The 23,804-nt window shown below is 35.4% G+C and overlaps 1 protein-coding gene across 23 annotated transcripts in view; it reads left to right on the top strand.

The window, feature by feature from the left end:
- Positions 1 to 17,355, top strand: part of LOC125665844 (5'-AMP-activated protein kinase subunit gamma-1-like) — a 167,787-nt gene extending 150,432 nt beyond the window's left edge. For 22 of the 23 annotated variants that reach the window (XM_056151053.1, XM_056151054.1, XM_056151052.1 and 19 more), the window contains 10 exons: positions 5,262 to 5,389; positions 6,202 to 6,256; positions 8,114 to 8,217; positions 10,658 to 11,023; positions 11,166 to 11,246; positions 11,526 to 11,648; positions 12,518 to 12,589; positions 13,689 to 13,769; positions 14,091 to 14,184; positions 14,843 to 17,355. In XM_056151053.1, the coding sequence (XP_056007028.1) occupies positions 5,262 to 5,389; positions 6,202 to 6,256; positions 8,114 to 8,217; positions 10,658 to 11,023; positions 11,166 to 11,246; positions 11,526 to 11,648; positions 12,518 to 12,589; positions 13,689 to 13,769; positions 14,091 to 14,184; positions 14,843 to 14,868 (1,130 nt within the window). In that variant the 3' untranslated portion in view covers positions 14,869 to 17,355. The remainder of the gene's footprint in view (positions 1 to 5,261; positions 5,390 to 6,201; positions 6,257 to 8,113; positions 8,218 to 10,657; positions 11,024 to 11,165; positions 11,247 to 11,525; positions 11,649 to 12,517; positions 12,590 to 13,688; positions 13,770 to 14,090; positions 14,185 to 14,842) is intronic. The other variant, XR_008798982.1, reaches the window with a different exon arrangement.
- The last annotated feature ends 6,449 nt before the right edge of the window (positions 17,356 to 23,804 follow it).

Genomic DNA, 23,804 nt, shown 5'->3' with positions numbered 1-23,804 from the left:
TTCATGTAGAGGAAGGCAACACCATTTAGAATTTCATCAAAGTTACAGACCATATGATGATAAAAAATGTTGTATTGTTGCAACATAGTCTTTAAGGTTGTTGATGCATACCAATGTCACACTAAGAAACCAGATAAACTGTATTAATTACAATTTAATGCTGTGTCACTAGTAAGCATCCAATTAAAAAAGTCAAAGGTCAGACATAAAAAGTCGATGTGAAGCACGATATAGAGGAGGTTTTCCTCTCCACAGGTAACCTCTGTACCTGGAAAATCTTCTCAGGTTGAATTTTAAATTTGGCATTTGCGTATTACTAAATTTAAATGTTCAAGGGAAGCAAAATTCATTGATTGAATTTTATTATTATTTTATACATTTGGCCAGGCCACATCTTTAGGCTTTATTACATGTACATGTTTGTATATGTATAATTATTTATTTCATACATCGTAAAGTTTTGACCTTGGAGTTGGGCCTACTTTTATTTTTAAAAAAACCCCACTTATATTGGCCGTAACTTTTGAATGGTTAGTGCTACTGGGCTTTCATATTTCACAAACAGTTTTATTGTTTTGAAACGTGGCCATTATATGTATTTTTTTAAAATGGTGATGTAGAAATGCTAGTTTATACAGACTGAAGTTTTCAGTGAACACTTCACTCTATGATTCAACAGAAAACAAGTCATCATAAGATTTAGCTTTCTTAATTTATATAGAAGATTAAACTTAAGTACAGGGCGTGAAACTAAATTTTTATGTCACCAGTCCAGGCGGACTAATAGGGTTTAATTTCAACCTGTCAGCAGAAAAATTTACCAGTTTTCCAGATATAATAAAACATTTTGTTAATGTTATTCAAATAAAATAATGGGATTTAACTTACCGGTAATATGCAATGGACAATATTGCAACACTAACCGCGTACATCTGATGTCTACAGAGGAATGTCCAGAGTGTGTTTAAGATTCGATAAGTAAGTTTTCCAAAATGACATAATAGAAAATTTACCTGTCTCATCGGACAAACTCGAACAAATGTCAGTCCACCATGAATGTTCATAACAATTGCTAACTCACTCAGTAGATCTATTTGTTTTGTGAATTTAAAAAAAAGATGTTCCATAAAAATCCAATACTGTTTTCAAATGATATTCGTTAGTGTATGAATGTAAATATGTACATCTGTATATGTGAAAATTTCAAAATGGGAGGTTAGAGGCTTGTCAGACTACCCACCTACAGATCAATGCCTGAACTGATTCCAGAGGTGAGGGACTATTAAATTACTGGTGTGGATGATCAATAAGTCTTTAATAATTCACAACCCAGTCATCCCCGGTGTCCTCAGCAAACTAAGAGCAATAAAACCGGTTTAAAATCATAACCAAGAACAAGCACTGAAATAAGATGGTTAAACCTCCATTATATGGTTAGTGTTGGTCACTGATGAACCTCCACATGTAGAGCAGCGCAGGACGGAATGTAGGTCAATATTGCGTAATAAAAGGGTATGTTGTCAGAAAGTAGGTCATGAAGTGTCCTTTATAACCTGTGGTCTGTGTGCTTCTCTGAGGCTGGATGCTTTATAACCTGTGGTCTGTGTGCTTCTTTGAGGCTGGATGCTTTATAACCTGTGGTCTGTGTGCTTCTCTGAGGCTGGATGCTTTATAACCTGTGGTCTGTGTGCTTCTCTGAGGCTGGATGTTTTATAACCTGTGGTCTGTGTGCTTCTCTGAGGCTGGATGCTTTATAACCTTTGGTCTGTGTGCTTCTCTGAGGCTGGATGCTTTATAACCTGTGGTCTGTGTGCTTCTCTGAGGCTGGATGTTGTGTTGTGATGGAGTAGGAACAGGTGTATGGTGGTTATATCCGGTTATATCTGGTAACGGATGCTGGATATGTAGAACAGCTCAGTGTTGTGGATATCCCACAATGATTGACCTCTTGACTTTATATCATGAGAAATGGGGAAAATTTTTATTTTGGGTCGTATACTTGCACAGTCTCATTCTTTACTGAATGGTCACTTGTATTTTTTCTAAAGAGCTAGGTTGATTTACGATGTGGGCTATTCCTAGTTTGTGGATTGGTATAGGTTATCGTGTAGTTTGGATCAGTATTTGTGGATATTGCGCAGTTTGTGAATCAGTATTTGTGGATATCATGTAGTTTGGATCAGTATTTGTGGATATTGTGTAGTTTGGATCAGTATTTGTGGATATCGTGTAGTTTGGATCAGTATTTGTGGATATCGTGTAATTTGTGGATATCGTGTAGTTTGGATCAGTATTTGTGGATATTGTGTAGTTTGGATCAGTATTTGTGGATATCGTGTAGTTTGTGGATCAGTATTTGTGGATATCGTGTAGTTTGGATCAGTATTTGTGGGTATCATGTAGTTTGGATCAGTATTTGTGGATATCATGTAGTTTGTGGATCAGTATTTGTGGATATCGTGTAGTTTGGATCAGTATTTGTGGATATTGTGTAGTTTGGATCAGTATTTGTGGGTATCGTGTAGTTTTCCTGGATGCTCTCTTGGGAGGCATCACCACATAATATGTTGATGTGATTGCTGGGCCTAGTCCAAGTTAACATGAAGAAATCTGATTAATAACAACACATTTTAATCTGAGAGGAGGAGATCAATTCATCAAGCCCAACAAGATGGAGTTCTGGAAGAAGGAAAGATGTAATCATTAATGTATTAAAATTATCTCCTTTCATGCTTGCAAATTGACAAAAGTAGTAAAAAAAGAGAAATTGCATACTGGCAAGATGAGATGTTAGATTAGTAACTGCATCACTGTATTATATATATAGTGGAAGTCGATAATAGTGTCAGTAGTTTAAAAAACAGCCCTGCACATTGAACAGCCAGCTTTTTGAGAGAGAGAGAAAGAGAGAGAGAGCACCGTTTGAAGGGCTTTGCCCTGTCCTTGACTTTTAAAATACTAGAACAGAATATGAGTAGTGTGTTAAGTAGGGTAAAATGAGTCCACCAGGGAGGTGACGCTTTCCCATTAAAAGGTAGCATGCCAACATAACCATTTGGGGAACAATTGAATGTAAATATTCAGTAATCTCTAGATTTTGCCTTGTACATTTGGGGAACAATTGAATGTAAATATTCAGTAATCTCTAGATTTTGCCTTGTACATTTGGGGAACAATGGAATGTAAATATTCAGTAATCTCTAGATTTTGCCTTGTACATATCTAACACCCAAATGTCATAATAGAATCAAGCAAGGGAAACACATATTTTTCAAGATGGGCTGAGTGTACAAGTAACAGCTGTTACAAGACTATGTATTTATCCTAATCCCATTATAGTATTCATCACAGCTGGAGGGAAATCACCATACTGCTATAGATAAATAATACACATGCTGGGTAGCATGACATCTTCATGAACTTGGATTTAAATGAAAAGATAATTATTCAAACTAGCGAACACCTATCCACTTCCCAATGGGGTCACCCTTACCTCTCAATGGGGTCACCCTTACCTCTCAATGGGGTCACCCTTACCTCTCAATGGGGTCACCCTTACCTCTCAATGGGGTCATCCTTGCCTCCCAATGGGGTCACCCTTACCTCTCAATGGGGTCACCCTTATCCCCAATGGGATCACCCTTGCTTCCCAATGGGGCCATCCTTACCTCCCAATGGGGTCATCCTTACCTCCCAGTGGGTTCACCCTTACCTCTCAATGGGGTCATCCTTACCTCCCAATGGGGTCACCCTTACCTCTCAATGGGGTCACCCTTATCCCCAATGGGATCACCCTTACTTCCCAATGGGGCCATCCTTACCTCCCAATGGGGTCACCCTTACCTCCCAATGGGGTCACTACCATCCATACAGCTACGTTTGACTAGAGGATGCAGAATGACCCTCAAATAAGTCATTTCTGAAAAGGTCATGCAAGGATTCAAGTTTTGGTTTTGGTTTTTTGTTCTAGTAGTCCAGTGATATTGAGAAGTAAAATCACAAACCTTTTATTTAATAAAGTGCTGTGAGCTTGTAAGATAATGTTTCTTTTAAAGGTTTTTAACCGAGTGGCCTGAAGACTGTTGGGTACATGTTTGCTAGTAAGCAATTTATAACAAAATATACCTGTTGTGGTTGGTGCTCCAGTAGATCAATTAGTATAGATCTGTCAATGTGGTCCGTGTTTTGGTTTTTGTTTTTTTGTTTGTTTGTTTTTTTATTATATACTAATTTATGATCATTGTTATTTTAGAGTGAGAGTAGATGATGTTGAGAAGGAAATATTGAATTTTATATATCTAGGAAATAGGAATAGAAAGAGTCGTTTATCAAGCAATCTTAAGTGTAAAGGAATTTAAAACAGAGCTGGAGGGGGGTTGACCCATACTGACAGTTGGCAAGCAAGTCTTTCATGATTTGCTTAGTTGTTTCAAACTTTTCAAATGCTATCAAGAAAATCAATATTTAATTAAAGAAGCTTTTTATGACTTGGAAATTTTCTAATGTCAAATAAAGGAAAAAAACTAATAGCCTAAGGTGAAAATCAATCTGAATTTGTGTAACTAACTTGATCCGATGTGAAGGGTTGCATGTACGGCATATTAATGTACTAAAAGAGACTCAGTACCAACTACTAAAAAACTTAACTATATAAGTCAAAGCGACCCTAAAATAATTCACTTGTATGATATATTGATCCCAGTGGTGTGAAGATTTATATCTTGTCATAAAATTAATGAGCTGTATTGGTAGATTGTTTGATTTATGAATATTGAACATATGTGTAATGGGTCTGATTGTGATAGGATCTTTGTGTTGACATTTAATGGAGAAAGTTTTCTCTCTTTCTCTTGATATCTTGTAGACTTTCATAAATTCATTACTTGTGATGTGTATTTCTAATTCAATAAGTACTTGTTAAAATATATGTAGCATGTACCTAAACACATACTGTCAAGTGTCCTACAGTAAACTTAGATCTGTACTGTGATTCATGTGATTATATGTTCAATACCGCGAGTCATGCATTAATTCATGTGGTATATATGTTCAATATCGTGAGTCATGCATTCATGTGGTATATATGTTCAATACCATGAGTCATGCATTCATGTAAATATGTACAGTATCAAGTCGTATTCATTTGGTACATATGTACAGTATCACAAGTCATACATTCATGTGGTGAATTCATGTATGTTGAACTGTACGCTTTATTGTGGTGAATACATGTATGTTGAGCTGTGCTGTTTATTTTTCAGTATCTCCAAAGAAGACATCCAATCCCAATGAACCCAAATCAGCCCCGCCCAACATGAAGGGTCCCTCCTTTCTTAACAATGATCACACACACGCCATCATCTACAAATCCTCAGACCCTCCTGTACGGGTAAGTCCTGCACTAATACAAAAATCAAATGGCGACGTGTTGCTACAGACATTTCTGTGTTGTGTGACGACGTGATACTACAGATATTTGTGTTGTGTGGTGACTACAGACATTTCTGTGTTGTGTGGTGACATGTTACTACAGACATTTGTGTGTTGTGTGGTGACTACAGACATTTCTATGTTGTGTGGTGACTACAGACATTTGTGTGTTGTGTGGTGACTACAGACATTTCTATGTTGTGTGGTGACTACAGACATTTCTGTGTTGTGTGGTGACTACAGACATTTCTGTGTTGTGTGGTGACATGTGACTACAGACATTTCTGTGTTGTGTGGTGACTACAGACATTTCTGTGTTGTGTGGTGACTACAGACATTTCTGTGTTGTGTGGTGACTACAGACATTTCTGTGTTGTGTGGTGACATGTGACTACAGACATTTGTGTGTTGTGTGGTGACATGTGACTATAGACATTTCTGTGTTGTGTGGTGACATGTGACTACAGATATTTGTGTGTTGTGTGGTGACTACAGACATTTCTGTGTTGTGTCACATAATAACAGAACAAGGAACAAATGTAGAAAATGCAGAAGACAGATAATGTTAATATTTACAAATGTTTACATGTAGAATTTCTGTTGTATCTAGAAAGCTTTGAGAAGTAACACACCAGTGTTATTTTTACCCGTTGTCTGTTAAATACACTGGAGGAAGATCACCTGTCTTCTACAGGAGGCTGCACAGTGTCAAATTTCATTTCCATTTTTTCACAGAACATCCTCATGATGTGTAGTTCTTTTTTCTTTCAGTTCAATTTGGAGGGAGATCTTCCTGAGATGTCGAACATGGAGATAGAAGATTTAGGTGAGTGTGAGAATTAATTACTGCTTAAGCCATTCAGATGTTATTCCTGGTAGAGCTAGGAGTAGGAACATTCTTTTTTAACCTATTTGTTAATCAATAACTGAATAAAGGTCATGGTAGGTTAAGACATCATTTGCGGTGAAATAGGGGTCAAGAGTTTTATTCAGGTCAAGGTGATGGACAAGGTCAAAGTAAAATTTGCCACCATAAGACTTGACCTTGCCCTCAGGAAATGTTTTTTGTATAATAAGTGATATAATGGAAAGCATCAAACAGTGCGGGAGAAATTCTCTATAAATTTTTATCAGTTTTTGTTTACTTCAGTTGAAAGAGCATGGTTCATAGACGTGTGTATCGGTTCAATTTATCACAAGTTTTAGTCTAAAAGGATTCGAGGATTTGTCTTCATTTATACACTGTAATGTGTCTTGTGATGTCTAACAATTTCTCATTTTGCCTCCATAAAATTTGATTGTGTCCTCTCCTTAAGACAGAGCTGTAGTGTGATAAATTATTGCAATCTGCGAAACACACACTGCATTTACTGCAGGAAGATAGATACCGGATTATTACTAGTAGAATGATGGCCAAAAAATGCTAAAAGTGGTGACACAGTGTGGGGGATCTTTTGTGTGGTAGATTCTGATGGGTGTTGACTTGATGCACAATTTATGCTGACACATTCTGATGTGTGAACAAACTGTTGGCACCGGTCGAGGTTATTCTTTTTTTAAAAAGTTCAACAAGAGACAAAAATGGTAACCATAATATACATACAGGGAAGAATTAATATGGCCTTAAATAATTAAAGTTAAATAAAACTTGAATCCACACAACTGTTTGCATTTTGAACAAACTTAAAATTTGCACTACCTGAAGATGTTTGCACATATACATGACCAATCATGGTCCAGTTATTCTTGAGAAGAATTTTCACAAAAAAAAGATTTTCACATATAAAACTTCAATGTCAGGTAGTGCAAATTTTAAGTTTGTTCAAAATGCAAACAGTCCTAAGTTGTGTGGATTCAATTTTTTTTCATGCCTCATGATTAAGGGTGGGGGATATTGTTTTTGTCCTGTCTGTCTGTGGGAAACTTTAACCTTGCTCATAACTTTTGAATGGCCTAAGGACTTTCATATTTCATATGTGCATTCCATTCTTTGTGACAAGACCTTTCTTTTGGTACAGAAGTTTTTGACCTTGTGACCTAACTTTTAGTTTGACATACTTTTAAGAAAACTAACCTAACCCAGGCAATATTTCCTGAACTATATAAGGTAAGGCTTTCATATTCCTTTTGCAAGAAATTGCATATGATGACCTGATGTTTGACCTTGTGACCTTCAGTCTTGTTTATAACTTTTGAATGTTGAGTAATACATATTTCATGTATGCATTCCTTGTAACAAGACCTTTCTTTTGGTAGCAAAGTTTTTGACCTTGTGACCTTACCATGACCTAGGATTTTGACCTACTCTTTAGAAAAGTGAACTTAGGCATTATCTTCTGAATGTATGAAGGCAGGGCTTTCATATTTTGTGTATAGATTCCTTATGACAAGACCTCACATGATTGCTTTGCATTATGGTGGTGTTGTGACACAATATGGAATCAAAATTTGCATGGGAATAATATTTGAAAAGTCACAACAGCTGAATAACAGCAGGGACAAGGTGAGCAATGTAGCCCATGGACCGTTTGCAATATTGAATGTTACAAAGTATTGTCATTCTAATTTATTGTTATATTTTGGCAATGTAAATCAATTTATTTTTGTTTGTTTTCTTGTTCATGAAGGAATTTGCAATCTTAACATATTTTGACCATTATGTGGTGTATTTTTGTTTTTGTAGATGAGAACATTGACCAAGCATTTGCAAAATTTATGAGAGCGCATAAATGTTACGACTTAATTCCAACCAGTGCCAAATTAGTTATATTTGACACCCAGTTAAATGTAAGTATGCTTAGGCATGAAGATGTGTAGATACAGGCATTTCATGATCTTGGTGGGCAACAGTTTAAGAGGACTCAGTGCTCCGACATTGAATCTCAAAACAAAAGAGTTCTGTTTGAATAATGAATGCAAAATGGTATTTATGATCAGTATGTTTACTCTGTACATAGTTGTAATGATGGAGAGCTGGATTGGATGAAATTAACATTACACTGTCATGTAAAGTAGATAAAAAATACAAGGATTGCCGACCATGAATGTCGGAGTGATTATACAGAAAGACAGCATGGAGCACCAGGAGCACAGTTACAGTATCCTAGAATTCGATTTATAGGCCAAGTGTCTAGCAGTGTTAGGGGGTAGCTCTTCTGATACAGTGTATGAGGTCGCCCGTTCCTAGCAGTGTTTGGGGGATAGCTCTTCTGATAGTGTATGAGGTCGCCCGTTCCTAGCAGTGTTAGGGGATAGCTCTTCTGATACAGTGTATGAGGTCGCCCGTTCCTAGCAGTGTTGGGGGATAGCTCTTCTGATACAGTGTATGAGGTCGCCCGTTCCTAGCAGTGTTGGGGGATAGCTCTTCTGATACAGTGTATGAGGTCGCCTGTTCCTTTACAGTATTTCAATCATTTGATGAGCTTTTATCATTGAAACTTTACATGGTCAAATTTCATATAACAAAGTTTGGGGAATATATAGAAATCGTCACATCTCTTGCTGTCCATTACTTTGTTGGGGAGTATGTAATGCTGAGATGAGAAACTCATACCTGGCACAAATGTTGCTTATGGTCAGATGTTGTCCTCAGGGTAAAGTCACTTGTTGAAATTATTTTTAAAAATTTGTTCAGGCTATGAATTTGAAATGAAGAAAAACAGTAGTAGGTCATATTTTTAAAACATGGACTTTATAATCAACAGATATCTTGTATAAATGTGGTATTCAGGTGTGCTGTATTTTGACTGTGCTCCTCTTTGGATGAGCCATGCAAGAGCATTAAGTCTAGTTAATGGACAGTTTAAGGGGAAATGAAGGTCAAGGTCACAAATCCTGTTTGAGGAATGGTTTTTAGATTACCTTTCTGTCTTTTTTATTACCTACATGTACAAAAAGCTCATCTTGCAGTTAAGGTGTGTATGAGTTATGTAGATTATGATTTGAATGGGAGTGTTATATAAAAGTTAATTAAACCACAGTATTCAAATTTAGTTTTAATTCATGGAAATGAGCCCTTTTGCCCAGACAGCGATGTGATATGGAGTGCATTACACATGTTTTGTTCACAATGATTTCTCTATTTGAAATGCTGCGTCGTCAGTAATGTCAAGATGCTAATTAGAATGCCTTTTGCACTGAAATTAAGTAATGGCTGTTGGTTAAGAACTGAATGATCGTACAGGTGTTAAAAGTGCTGTTAATGTACTTATCAAAATTCATAATTCGCTGTGTTATACAGATATAAATAACGTTCTTTACCTGTTCATAGTGAACAATATGTTATACATTAAGACTTGTAGTGAATTGAACAGTCCAAAAGAATATTAGGGGATATTTTGAACCAATTGAATCTCACTTTTTATCTGTGTGTATGGGCTTCTGAATTACAAGATGTGAAAACATTTTTTTTTTTTACAAAATCGAACATATTGACATACATTCTGAAAGTTATTTTACTAGGCTGTTCTAAGTTATTCTTCCTCATAGCATGATGTATGAAATTTGTTTTCGCAGTTGATGTATTCCAATCAAATTTCATTCAGTTTAAGATAGTTATTCATGAGATATTCAAATGATAGAACATGGCTGTGCTGTTTTCGCTGTGTCCTTGGATCAGAGCCAAGTCTTTACATTGACACAGCTAGATGATAAAAATGGAATCTAAGAGCTAGCTTATAATTGTTTATGTCACTCGCTGCAGATATTGAATATAGATATGTCAGTTTTTCGACCATTTTTCTCAATTGCATTGTCCAATTAGTTTGTGAATTGATAGCTTGTTTAATTGCTATTCCATCCGACAAAGATTTTAATGGGGTAGATTGTCCTGTTTAGTTGTGGTATAGATTTAGTAAATTAGCATCACCATCATGTATTGTGTGCTATGTTTCATCCATGCCTTATTTTCTTTGTATATGAACTGTTGCTAGGAGACTCTCCATTGGGTTGTGGCAGGCTAATTCTTTCAGATTTGCGATTAATTCCTCAAAACAAAATCATTATGGAACCCATTTAGTCGACAGATTAATGCAGCTTTATTGGTTAGATATTTTATTGTTTAGGGCAGCGTAGAATTTGGATTTGTTAGGAGGGAGGGGAGATATCACTGAAATCTGGCATGATTTACACAAACAGCTGCATTTTATGAAAATGAGGTTTCTTGTATTTTGAGTTGAAGACTTGGCACTCTAATGTTACTAGATCTTTGTTTTTTTACTATTTGTAGGTGAAGAAAGCCTTCTTTGCATTAGTGTACAATGGTGTGCGAGCGGCTCCATTATGGGATAGTGTCAAGCAAGATTATGTGGGGATGTTGACCATTACAGACTTTATAAATATCCTACATAAATACTACAAATCACCGCTAATTAAAATGGAGGAGTTGGAAAATCACCGCATCCAGACCTGGAGAGAGGAACTCAAAGATAAACAGCGGCCGTTCGTGTGCATCGAGCCCGACGCCAATCTGTACCAAGCCATTAAGACGCTCATTTCCTGTAAGGTGCACAGGCTTCCTGTTGTAGACCGGTCGACTGGCAACGCTCTTTATGTCCTCACACACAAACGCATTCTCAGGTTCCTATATATCTATGTAAGTAATCATGGGAGGATGCCGTCCTTATTTCTAATATTTCAGTAATTTGAAATTAATCCATGTAAATCAATATGGTGCTTTATATGCGACACAAGATGTGATTTCATTAAATGACATTTGTATTCGGTCTTCCTACCAGATCAATGAGTTACCAAAGCCAAGCTTTATGAGACAAACCCTGGAGGAATTATCCATTGGAACTTTCAAGAACTTGGTAAAGGTAAGGCCTGTCATTGATAATCAAAAGTTAGGATTATGTTAGGAGGGTGGATCTTGATTGACTATGCAACTAAAACTAGGTTTGATTTTTATAGCTTGAAAATAATGAAAACTTCTGACTATGCCATGGATTTAAAAACCTCAGAACTTTATCATCAATGTGTGTTGTAAAGCTATTGAATTTAGCTAAGGGAAATGCTGAACTTTCATCGAGGAATATTTAGTATCACTTTCATTTTTCTAAAATGGTTCTTTTTTAGCAGTTTTCATGTTTTTGTAGGCAACTCCCAAGACTCCTATCATCAAAGCCCTAAACTTGTTTGTGGAGCATCATATCTCTGCCTTGCCAATCTGTGATGACGAGGGCAAGGTCATTAATATTTACGCCAAGTTTGATGTCATTGTAAGTAGTCCAGTTCGTTTTTACTTGACTAGTAGTCCAGTTCGTTTTTACTTGACTTTATTTTTTGCGATCTTTTCTCATCAGGTTTATTAATGAAGTCAGCTTGTGAATTTATGAGAAAACAAAATGTAATTTACAGCAATGGAGAATCTTTTTGTTAATTTAGTTGATTTCTGATAGATCAATGAGAAAAATTTAGGGGTTGTCGGAGAGTTGTCTTCCATGGTATTTGCTGGAGAATATTAATTTGTGGGCATGTTCAAAAAATGAATATTTGACTTCCACAAAAGTCGGCAATTCAACAGATGTGCAAGGGTATTCAAATTTTGTGTTAGTTTTTAATGGAGGATAAAAAATTTAAACTTGAGATCTGAGGAAACGGACATTGTTAAGGTAGCCTAATGTTTCCTTGTTCTTTGTGTGAAGCTCTACTTATGATACCCATGGTCTTATGATTAGCATGTATATTTATAGATGCATGTAAAATCTGAAGTCAATGCCTCAGAAGAACAGTTTTGAAGCTATGTAGAGGATATTCAATGTTCTTTTGTGTGCTTTGGAATTTACTTCATGAATGAGACCGGGTTCTTCTCCGTGCAATCATAAAGTATATACAGATATTAAAAGTATCCTTTCCTCTGCAGAAAAGGAATATTACGTCCACTCAGTGCATCACAGAATGTGCAGTCTTTAGTTTGTCACATTTTTCACTTTCCACGAGGATTTTTGTTTGTTTGGTTGTTTTTTTTAAATTGTGAAAATGGATGCCACAGTAAGAAATGGCACAATACACAACAGAACTTGCTATGTAAAGGTATGCTGTTCCTGCTGTGTGTAAAGTGGTGATTCACACCTCTTTTGTTTTTCAGAACTTAGCCGCCGAGAAGACGTACAATGACCTTGACATTACTATGGAACAGGCCCTGCAGCACAAGACACAGGTGTGATCTCATTACTAAACAATGAAAAAATTACCATAAAAACGTCATTTGGGGTTCTGAGAGTTTTAGGTGGAAAAAGTATTGGGTTGCGACCCTCCACCTATCCCCACCCCTCTTGAAAAAAAAAAACCGGCTTGTGTTATTTGACATTGTTTAGTGATTTAACATGGAAAGTAATGATAACAATGATGTGAAAATGTTGTTTGATTTTGCCTCTGGACAATTACCTTCAAAACAGAATGTGGATCATGTTTTGAAAAACATTTGGTCATACTCTGGTTATATCTTTTAAAAGGGACTGGTTCACGTTTTTCGAAAGAAATGTTTTTCATTTTTGATGTCAAAAATTAAAAATATAGCTCATTTAATGTTGACAACCAAAATTTACACCGTCTCAATGCAAGGATAAGAGCAATATTTTAGCTTTGATTTTGTGTTATGTAAACAAAGACTCAAGTCTTTTTATGTAAACAAACAAACCAGTGAACCGTTGATTTTGTGTAATTTAAAGCCTCTTCATTTTGTACAATCACAAATTTTAACTTTTAAATAACACATTTGACCTAAAGTATACTTGATGTGATATATATGATGAACTTGGACCAATATCCATTTATTTTGAAAACCCCGTAAACAATAACACACCTCAATCTTTGTTTTCAAAACAAAAAATAAAGTCTCTATAATGAGCTTCTGTCATACTGTATAACTTAATTTTTTTGTGAAACCTTCTAAACTTATTAAGACTGTAGATTTTCGATTATTTAAAATGAAAAATAAAATTTGGAGGAAAATCGTGAATCAGTCCCTTTAAGAAGTTTATAGGAAATGCTTTTTTTTTTAAGGCACCGATTTACATAAAATCATGAATCCAGTAAATTGATACTGCATTCAAATTCAATGCTTTAAATTTCTGATGTTATAAAGGGTATATATTGGTGCAATGTACCAAGTATAGACGTTTTGTGAGGTCACGAACATGCTGTTTCTCGGAGAATAAAGGCCTATTAGCCCTTCACATGTAGTTTTGCACAAAAATTTAATGGTGATCAATTTCAATGTTTTTCATAATTTCTTACCTTTGTTATTGCTATTCCAGGAGAGCTGGTTTGAAGGAGTCGTTACATGTACAAAAGATGACACTCTAGAAGTGGTGATCGAGAAGATTGTCAAAGCAGAGGTAAATATAATAATAATAAATACAAACCACATAAACTCCAGTGAATTATCAATAGGGTTCCAATGGATTATCAATAGGGGTTTTCAATAGGGGTCTAATGAATTATCAATAGGGTTCCAATGGATTATTAATAGGGTTCCAATGGATTATCAATAGGGGTCTAATGGATTATCAATGGGGCATCTAATTGATTTGATTCAAGATAATTTTCATGATCATTGAGATGCTACAATTTTGCCATTAACACATGGCAGACAAGGTGGTAATGGACTCTCATTGCTCAAGTTTTGACCCTATGTATACTTACAACATTCTCTTCAGGTTCATCGGTTGATTGTGGTGGATGAAGGTCAGAAGATGTACGGAGTGGTGTCCTTGTCAGATATTCTGAATTTCCTCGTGCTGAAGCCATTTGGTAAGCGTGCGTGTGTGTGTGTGTGTACAACAATTTGATCAGACATTGGAGTATTTACAATGAAAATGATTTTGGTGAATCAAAATCAATACTGTTTTCTGTTATTTTTCTGGGCTCCACATTTTGTTTCTATTTGGTACATATTTTGCAAAAAAAATATATAATCGCATGTCTTGTGACATCACATTTCGTATTCAGTAGAAGTGTAGAGTATAAAAACTAAGGGATCTAATGTAATTTTGTGCAACCTGCAGACTACATATACAACAAAGCAAGAAGAAAAAAAACATGTCTGCTAACAAGGACATAATTTATATTGAGAAACATTGATTATAGGTGTGGAGGGGGTATTTTCTTTCGATTGTTTAATGTCACCACAACAGGCTGAAAGCTATTGCAATGTCTCGAATCATGAAGTCAAAAAAGCATTTGTCTTGCTTCGATCATGTCATTTCAAGAAAAATGTTGAAGCATGCAACTGTTTGTCCACCTTTTCAGGTGTCTCTGGTGTTTAGGAATATTCAAATTTTCGTCAAACGATTTCTGTATTCTGCTTTGCTCAGTTTGTGTGACCCATCAATTGAGAAGGGAGACAACTCAAATGTTCATTTGAATATTTGCCATTAGATATTTATGAATACACGTTATGATTTTGCAGGTGATTATGTCAGCGCTAAGTCCTGATTAGAACGAGAACCTCAGAAAAGGAATGGATTTATGGAATGTTACCAGACGAGAGCTGGATCCATGCCCTATATTTAGAGACCATCGGACCTTCAATGAAATGCTTGATCCATGCCTGAAGAAGATTGAAACATCACGGTGACATACCCTTTTGAAGTTTAAACATCAGAGAAAGTGATCAGGCGTAGCATATTAATTTTAGGGGGAATTATGTGGATCTGGAGAGTCAATTTGTAACCAATTGAATTTGGCCTTCGTTACTAAGGCTTCTGTGACAGAAGGATTAACAATGATGGAGAGAATTATCTGTGATTTTATTAGCAGGTGTCATGGCAACTCTTTGTATAAAAATCATTAAATATATACTCATTTAAACATTGCTATATTCATGAATTGATATTGACAACTTAGGAGAAAAGATGAAAAAAAAAAAAAAAAAGTTTTTCAGACAATTTTTTTTTCTTTTTAAATCACGAGTCGCCATTTGGCTTTTCAAAAATGTCTGACATGTCAGAAGTTTATGGAAGATTGAAATAAAGATATGTCCCTCTCCTCAATTATTTGGTATGTAAATCTGTAGTTAAGTGTCTGCAGATACATTGGGCATTGAGGGTTTGTTTCAAGTTTTTCTACCTGAATCAGTCTACCTCTGTTACTATAAGAGAAGATGTTTTAGGAGAAATATGTTTGTTTCATGTTGAATTTGTTGTATAGAAGATAATTTCTTTTTTGAAAAAAAAATAAATGGCAATGATGTTTATTTCTTAGTTTTGTGGGATATGTATTTGTTATTTAATTTTGTTCTGGTTCATTAATTTTGTTCTGGTTCATTAATTTTGTTCAATTTGTTTCACGGAGATAGACATTTCACTATTTTCATGATGAGAGATGGATGTGTGAAGATGTGAAAGTTTTTTCATTGCTAATTTTTGTAATGGAACAAGACTGTCAAACAGATCTTGTTAAGACAGTTCTGATTGGATGATGCATTTGTAAACCACTGTTTGATTAGATGAGATGAGCCTGATGTGATGTTCACATGTGACAAGTGCTGTGATATAATTTACTATAGTAGAACAAGTAGATGGTTCATATAATGGCTCAATTGACTGATATGACCTGCTGAGTTTGATAAAAACATGCTTTTCATATTCAAATTCTACATAAAATTCTATGTGTGCTCTTTTAGATAAATTTGAATTTGATTTAATTTAAAATTTTCAGTACACTGATTTTGAATTGCATTTCAATGTTATATCTAATTTTGATTCCATTGTTCAACTTTTATCAAATAAGATATGATCTCAGTATGTTTTCGGAATGTGTTTGTGTGTGTGCATGTGCGTTTCTCCCGACTCTGTACATAATTACTTTGGTTGTTCTACACTTCAACAGTCATAATGAAAGTGAACTATTTCTTGTGTTATATCAAACATGATTGTAGTTTTGTAATACAAAGTATTGTGGTGTAAAAACCACTAATGCATAGCAGAGTGCTGTTTATATTTGGTGGGTGTAAAATTTGAGGAATGTAAGGGATCATGTTTTGTCAATAGATTCTGTAAATGAATGAATACCCACAACAGGGTATGTAAAAAGGGCGAAAGTTTACTAAATTTTATTTTGGCAATTTGCAACCTGTTGCTGAACTTCGTACCCTACAAGGAAAAAAGAAAAGAAAGAAAACCCCTTTATTAGATGAGCAGCTATGTAAACAATGGATACATTGACAGACTTGGGTATTCGTGGGGCAGTGAACGTTTGTCTGATATGATGGATTGGGATGGAGGGAATATTACTGAAAAAGTTCAAAGTAGTATTGCATGAAATGAGTAGGAGGCACATATATAAAACTATGCAAACCTTTGTAAATTAAAAAAATTCACAAATCACTGTTGTGAATGATTGTGATTAGAATGAAAAATGGTGTACTCCAAAAACTGCAGGGTCACATACAATGGAAGGTTGTGTGTAAACTGCAGGGTCACATACAATAGAAGGTCGTGTGTAAACTGCAGGGTCACATACAATGGACGGTCACGTGTGACTACATGCTATTGTCTTCATTCATTTCTCAAAGTGACCTCTAATCTAATTGTCTTTTAAGTTATGAACGTCAACTGGTTTAACCCCCTCCCTCCCAAAAAAATTTAATTCTCATTATGTGTTTGTGGATTGGTGTTGGAATGACAATTGTAAATTTGTCTCTGTACATGCCAGGAGTGACGAGACTAGAGAAGTGGGGACAGTGTTGTAACGTGTCTGATATTTCATTGTGTGAGAGAATCGTTCAACCATTGTGTCATTTTATACATGTATAAAGTAATCTGTTTAACTCTCATCTCATTTTATACATGTATTAAGAAATATGTATCTTATGCAAGAAAATAGAGAGTCACAAACATAAAGGGGAGGGGGGTTGATTATTACTCAAGAAAAAAATGTGTTGTGCTGAAAGAAAATGAAAATAAAATGTTGAGAAGTTTACTTATAGATTTGTCTTTTGTGGTCTTTGAAGACCAGCAGACTTTGATGTGTGTGTTAATAAGTAATGCCTGGATTTAATCAGAATCATCAGATAATTTACATTGATGTGAGAATGATACAAACTTGTATATGTGTTTACTGTTAATTGTGGCACTGTCGGCTCTAATGCACAGTTTGGCTTCGTCATGAGTTAGCTCTTGTTCTGTGTTTTATAATGGACGAACAGAGCTTTTCATATTGTAGTGCAACCAAAACGGACAACATCTGCACTTTTCCTGAGCAGACAGTTACGTCTACACTTCTCTGAGCTCTCCTGAGCAGACAGTTTCGTCTGCACTTCTGAGCTCTCCTGAGCAGACAGTTACGTCTGCACTTCTGAGCTCTCCTGAGCAGACAGTTACGTCTGCACTTCTTCTGAGCAGACAGTTACGTCTGCACTTCTTCTGAGCGGACACTTACGTCTGCACTTAGTTCCCCTGAACGGACACTTACGTCTGCACTTCTTAGCGGACAGTCAGAAGTAGTTAAGTGTGAGGGATTATGCAATCATCGTCAAATTTGCAGTCCATCAAAAGATACTATTGACCAGTTAAACTGTCTATTTTTTGAATTCCTGTGGAAAAGCCCTGTTCATAAAGGAAAAAAGTCTATAGTTGCCCAGGAATATGAAAAGGGTGGTTTAAACATGATAAATATAGAAAATTTTATTGCAAGTACGAAAATATATCTTGGGTTAAAAAATTGCTGCGACTTCAGCAAAATGGCAATTTGTCATAGGCGAAGATACCAATATTAGTCAAGTCGTTAGATATGGCCCAACATTTGCATTAAAGAATATTGAAAAATCAAAAAACAAATTTTGGCTTCTTTGGGAAAAAAATGGAGAATTATTTTGAAAATGAATTGACACCAGAAAAATTGGTAAAACTGTTCTCTGGTACAATGAAAAACTTTAAAGTAGATTAAAAACTAATGTCTTTGAAGGAATGGAGTAAAAACAATATTTACTTAATAAATTCGTTACTGGATGAGAAAGGGGATATAAATGTGCTCAATTCAAAACAATATTTGATATTAAAACTAATTTTTTGGAGTAACACAAGCAGTAAAGAAAATGATGAAAGATTTTAATATTGATCACCTGATTAAAGAACAAGAACCAACTATTCCCTTACACATTTTACCTTTACTAGATAATAAAACCAATAATAGAAAAATTTACAAAATATTGAATTCTAGCAAAGAAAACCCCCCTGTGAAAACCATTAAGCACTATTAAAGTCGGCTGTGTAAATCATCAAGCACTATTAAAGTCAAATATTTTCTAAAATCCCTAGCTTTTACTTTCACAGTAAGGAATATCACGAAATAAATTCAATACATATTGCCTATGCGTAAAGAAATACGGTTAACATCGTATCCGGTTTCGGTTTCTTTTTTAAACGAATTGAGTCTTGATCAGTGGTATGTTTTGCAGACATTCTGGGAATAAAAATGTTAACATGTATACATGTTTTACTTCATATTTTGTATCTTGGCTCTGTGAATGAATTTAAAGAAGAAGTGATCCTTGGTACCTGCTAGGGGATATTAAGCAAATAAAAGCAAAACTGAAAGTCCAACTTCATATAATTAATAAATAACTTTCATTAGACAAGAACACATTATTGACCAGCATTTCCTTACATATGACCAATTTTAGTATGTTTCCCTTTTCATATTTATGAGTATTAAATAAGTAAATAAAAAGCAAAAATTGCATCCAGGATAGAGCATTTTTACCCTTATTTTTCTCCATTTCGCTTCTGCTTCTGGGGGGCTTCGCCCCCCCAGGACCCCCCACCGGGCTTCGCCCTGGACCCTTAAGCGGCCCCCAAACCGCTCGCCGTAAATGTATGCACCCCCCATTGAAAAAGTCTGGGTACGGGCCTGATTATGTATGATTGTGAAAAAGTCAGTATTTTTTTAAGAAATGTGCAATGATGGTTTACAGAAACCTTTTCATTCAATAGTATAACTGATAATAAAACTTTTATCCTTGGATGTTTGAAAATTAAAATGGTAAACTTTGTAAATTACCATTTGAAACATTATATATATACTTAACCAAATGTACAGGAGATCGTCATTGAGTAAATTTAAAGCCACTTGGACTAATGTATACAGAGTGGAAAAACAAATTGCAAGTAAATATAATTGTGCAGATCAGTTTGAAAAGAAATGGAAATTATTTGAAACATTAGCTCAAGTATGATGTAAACTATGTTAAAACAAAAATATCCTAAAATGCTTCCTTTTAGTATTATATACATTTGTTATAATTTTCCTTTTTCTTCGTAAGAGGTGAGGTAAAATCAATAGTGTGTTTAAAGTAGTATTTTTTTCAATAACAACCTTGGTATTACATCATATATATCTGATTGTTAATTATTATAGTATGATATTTATGAACTCAGCCAGAGTACATTGTCAATTTTTTCTACTTTCTTTACTTCTAGCCTTTGTTTAGTATGAATGTCTGTCCGTGTGAATGTGTGAAAAAAAAATTTAAATTTGCAGTCAGATGAAGCTCTTGATCTAAGTTTGTTGTCTGGCGACTTTCGTTCACTTCTAATGTGTTAAACTTCTCAAGACCTATTGTACTAGATCATCCAACCCCTATAAAAGTGTTCATGTACATTGTATATGATAAGTTTTCATATACATTCTATTCCCTTGTGGACCCGGGTTAGTATAGGTCCTTAGTACCCCTTGCTTGTCATTAAAGGCCACCAAATGGGTGGTCCTTCGGACGCGACCGCAAAAACCGGGGTCCTGTGTCATGGTAGGTCCCTCCCTGCTCAAAGGTCATAAGCGCCGATGAAGGGCCTAAATTCTGCGGCCCTTCGCCGGCAATGATGACGTCACGGGGGCTAAGCCCGTTTAAGGCCCGAACTCTCTGATACCATAAATGTATATGTATTGATATATATGGTATCACGAAGTTTGAACCCAAAACGGGCGTGACGTCTCCGTGAGTGAAATTATAATCAATCATATGCATTGTATACATGATTAGTGAAGACTCGAGTTAGTTCAATCCAAGACCCATAGAAAAACTCTTGAAATAATCTTCAAAGATCAACAACAAACATTTTCACCCCAAATTATCTTATTCCTCTTTGATATCATAAAAAAGATGAATGATATTATCAACTTTTAAATGATGTCAAGTGGTGTGAATCAAAAGTGGATTCTAAAAACTTATAAAGAACTTTTAGTAAATTTGAAATCGCAAAACTTTTCTCAAATCAACAACATCAAAACGTCCGACTGTTCAGCAATTTACACGACCATTCCTCACGATAAATTAAAGACTTGACTTTTTGACATCATAGACAGTTGCTTCTTCACCAAAAATGGAAAACGGAAATACTCATATCTAATGATCAGTCATCCAAAAAAAAAAATACTATGTTAAACACCACTCTGATTCCACGCACAAGTACTCTGAAGTTGAAATAAAAAATATGCTGGCGTTCCCCATTGACAATATTTTCGTAGTCTTTGGTGATCAGGTCTTCCAACAGTCTGTTTGAATTCCCATGAGCACGAATTATGCTCCTTTGTTAGCTGACCTGTTTTTATATTCCTATGAAGCAGATTTATTCAAAAACTTCTACGTGAGAAGAAAACAACTCTTGCTGTGGCCTTCAATTCGACATTTAGATATATCGACGACGATATTAACAATAATCATTATCATGCATATGTCGATTCGATATATCCCATGCAGTGAACTGGAAATACAAGACACCACAGAGTCGTCCACTTCTGCTTCATACTTAGATATTTTATTGAAAGTAGATATTAACGACAATCTAACAACTCGCCTTTATGACAAACGGGATGAGTTAGCTTCTCAGTCGTCAACTTTCCATATTTATGTAACAATATTCCATTATCACCTGCATATGGTGTTTATATATCTCAACTGATCCAATACCCAAGAGCTTGTTCTGTGTATGGTCAGTTTTTAAATCGAGGCAAGCTACTGACAAATAAATTGATGGTGCAAGGGTTTCAACAGTCTCGTTTAAAGTCAGCATTTTGCCAATACAACCTATCATTGGGTCAAAGAATGTCTGACGTGTTTCATACCGATTGTTAGATCGTTCTTGGCACACTGATTTTGACTACGGATAACTCCTTTTACCTGATCAAGATATAGGCCCACGGCGGGTGTGATCGGTCGACAGGGGATACTTACTCCTCCTAGGCACCTGATCCCACCTCTGGTGTGTCCAGGGGTCCGTGTTTGCCCAACTCTCTATTTTGTATTGCTTATAGAATTTATGAGATTGATTACTGTTCGTTTTCAAAATTTACAGTATAGGAGCAAACCGGGAAGCAAAAATTTAGGGAAGGTAATTCAAGTTTAAGCCAATTGCATTTTAATTCTTTCAAATATTTTAAACAGAACGACCTATTTTGAGAATGAAGAAAAACTGTCGACCGATAACGAACAGCCCGTTTTCCTTTGTGTGACCACATGACTAACTTACACGTGAGGCAGTACAAGTTCCCTATAGACTGTCCATTGTCAAGGATACGAAGGTCATGTGACCAGGGTTGAATGCGCGGATATCATTAATTTATCATTGAAAATTTCTGTTATGTATATGCATGTTGTTTTATTTATTCGACATTCATGCGGAGACGTCACCAGCCTTTTGGAAACTGCCACAAATCATGTGGTCAAATGTGTGTCAAACTTTTAACAGTAGATTTCAGGTGGAGTGACATCTGCAGAGACTGTGGTCTGGAGAGACCACAGAGAGATGTTTTGATAACAATAGCAGCCTATAATTGCAGGCATTCTTTAGATCTTGAGGAAGCTTTGATAGCATTGACAACTGCCATTTTCTCATAATTCAAAATTTCAAAAAAAGACCCCTGAACAATGCAATTTTAATATATATAATTGTATCCCCCCCCCCCTCTATATACATGTATTATAAATTACACAATCAGAAATCAACCAATAATTCGCACATTAATTTCCACATTTTACAACTTATTGAGATAATTTATATTATCAATTCATGATACCACTATATTTATAAAAGAAATTGTTCATTGAGTCAATGACTGAGAGTAAGAGAGAGAAAGAGGAGGTGGGTGTAGACTGTGTGTCAGCTACCATTAGGAATACATCCATTATTCAATCACTATGACCACAGAAACTCTGCAGACACCCCTGAGACATGTTCTGTGTATATCAAAACTATATACAACACCCTTCTACCGTGTATTTTATTATATACCGGTGGATGGCAAATCTCTATAGCTTACAAAAAGCGTGAAACGATTACATGAATCGAAAGAGGGATGAGATAAACCGGGAATTCACACATTTCAGAGAAATTGCCACCAAAAAAATATTTTAAAAAGAAGGGGGTAGTAATATCCATACTTCTAGTGCCTGTGCCCGGACTCGGTTGTAAATTAAGCGAGCGCGCTAATTCAATTATAAATATATAATAGCTTGGCTACGATAAACAGCCCTAATTCCACTGTGTATCACCGACACGGCCGATATATTGCTATCAGTATTTAAGCGATGACGTTAGAAGTAAAAACACACCAATATGTGAATTCCTCTTATGTAAGCATGAACCCCTGAATATATCAGAGGTGGGATCAGGTGTCTAGGAAGAGTAAACATCCCCAGTCGACCGGTCACACCCTCTGTGGGCCCTATATCAGGATTGTTGTTTTTTCTCTCAGGTAAACGAAGTAATCCGTAGTCAAAATCAGTTTGAATAAAACGGCATAACAACTGAATTAATCAAATTCTGCAAATCATTTTGATTACCATTTCTTGCAAATCATATTATTGTTTCATCTTTTGAATTTTTCACATTTTGTAAATGATGTGATGTTTCATCTCTTGAATTCACTCATATTTTAATCCACAATTACAACACAAAACATGGAAATTATACAATACACATGGGAAATATGCAATATAAATGAAAACTTACACAATAGAAATGGGAAAATTTTAATTTTCCAACTTATATGGCCCTACTTAATATATGTATTATCACACTGTAGGCCTACTATTTATTAATTCAAATTCCATATACAAACTAATTTGCACGACACTTTAGTATATTAGTAGGAGAGGGACTAGTAAGCTGTGACAACTTTTGATTTGTTCAAAATAATCCGGATTAACCAATATCTCTACATTACCATACACTGCATGCAAATGTCACACTTTGAATTTCTATATCCAGCATGTCTTGCAGAAATTCAAAGAAATTTTAAAACAACCTTCTTCTTGGACCAGAAGAATTAATGATATATATATATTTTTTTATGATTGAAAGAATAATAACAGAACATAAAACATGTAAAGACTCCGCGATTGGCCGACTAGGTTACAGATCAACTTTGTTATG

The sequence above is a fragment of the Ostrea edulis genome, chromosome 10 (genome assembly GCF_947568905.1).
Source record: "Ostrea edulis chromosome 10, xbOstEdul1.1, whole genome shotgun sequence".
NCBI lineage: Eukaryota > Metazoa > Mollusca > Bivalvia > Ostreida > Ostreidae > Ostrea > Ostrea edulis.
This window is presented reverse-complemented; position numbering and strand designations above follow the sequence as displayed.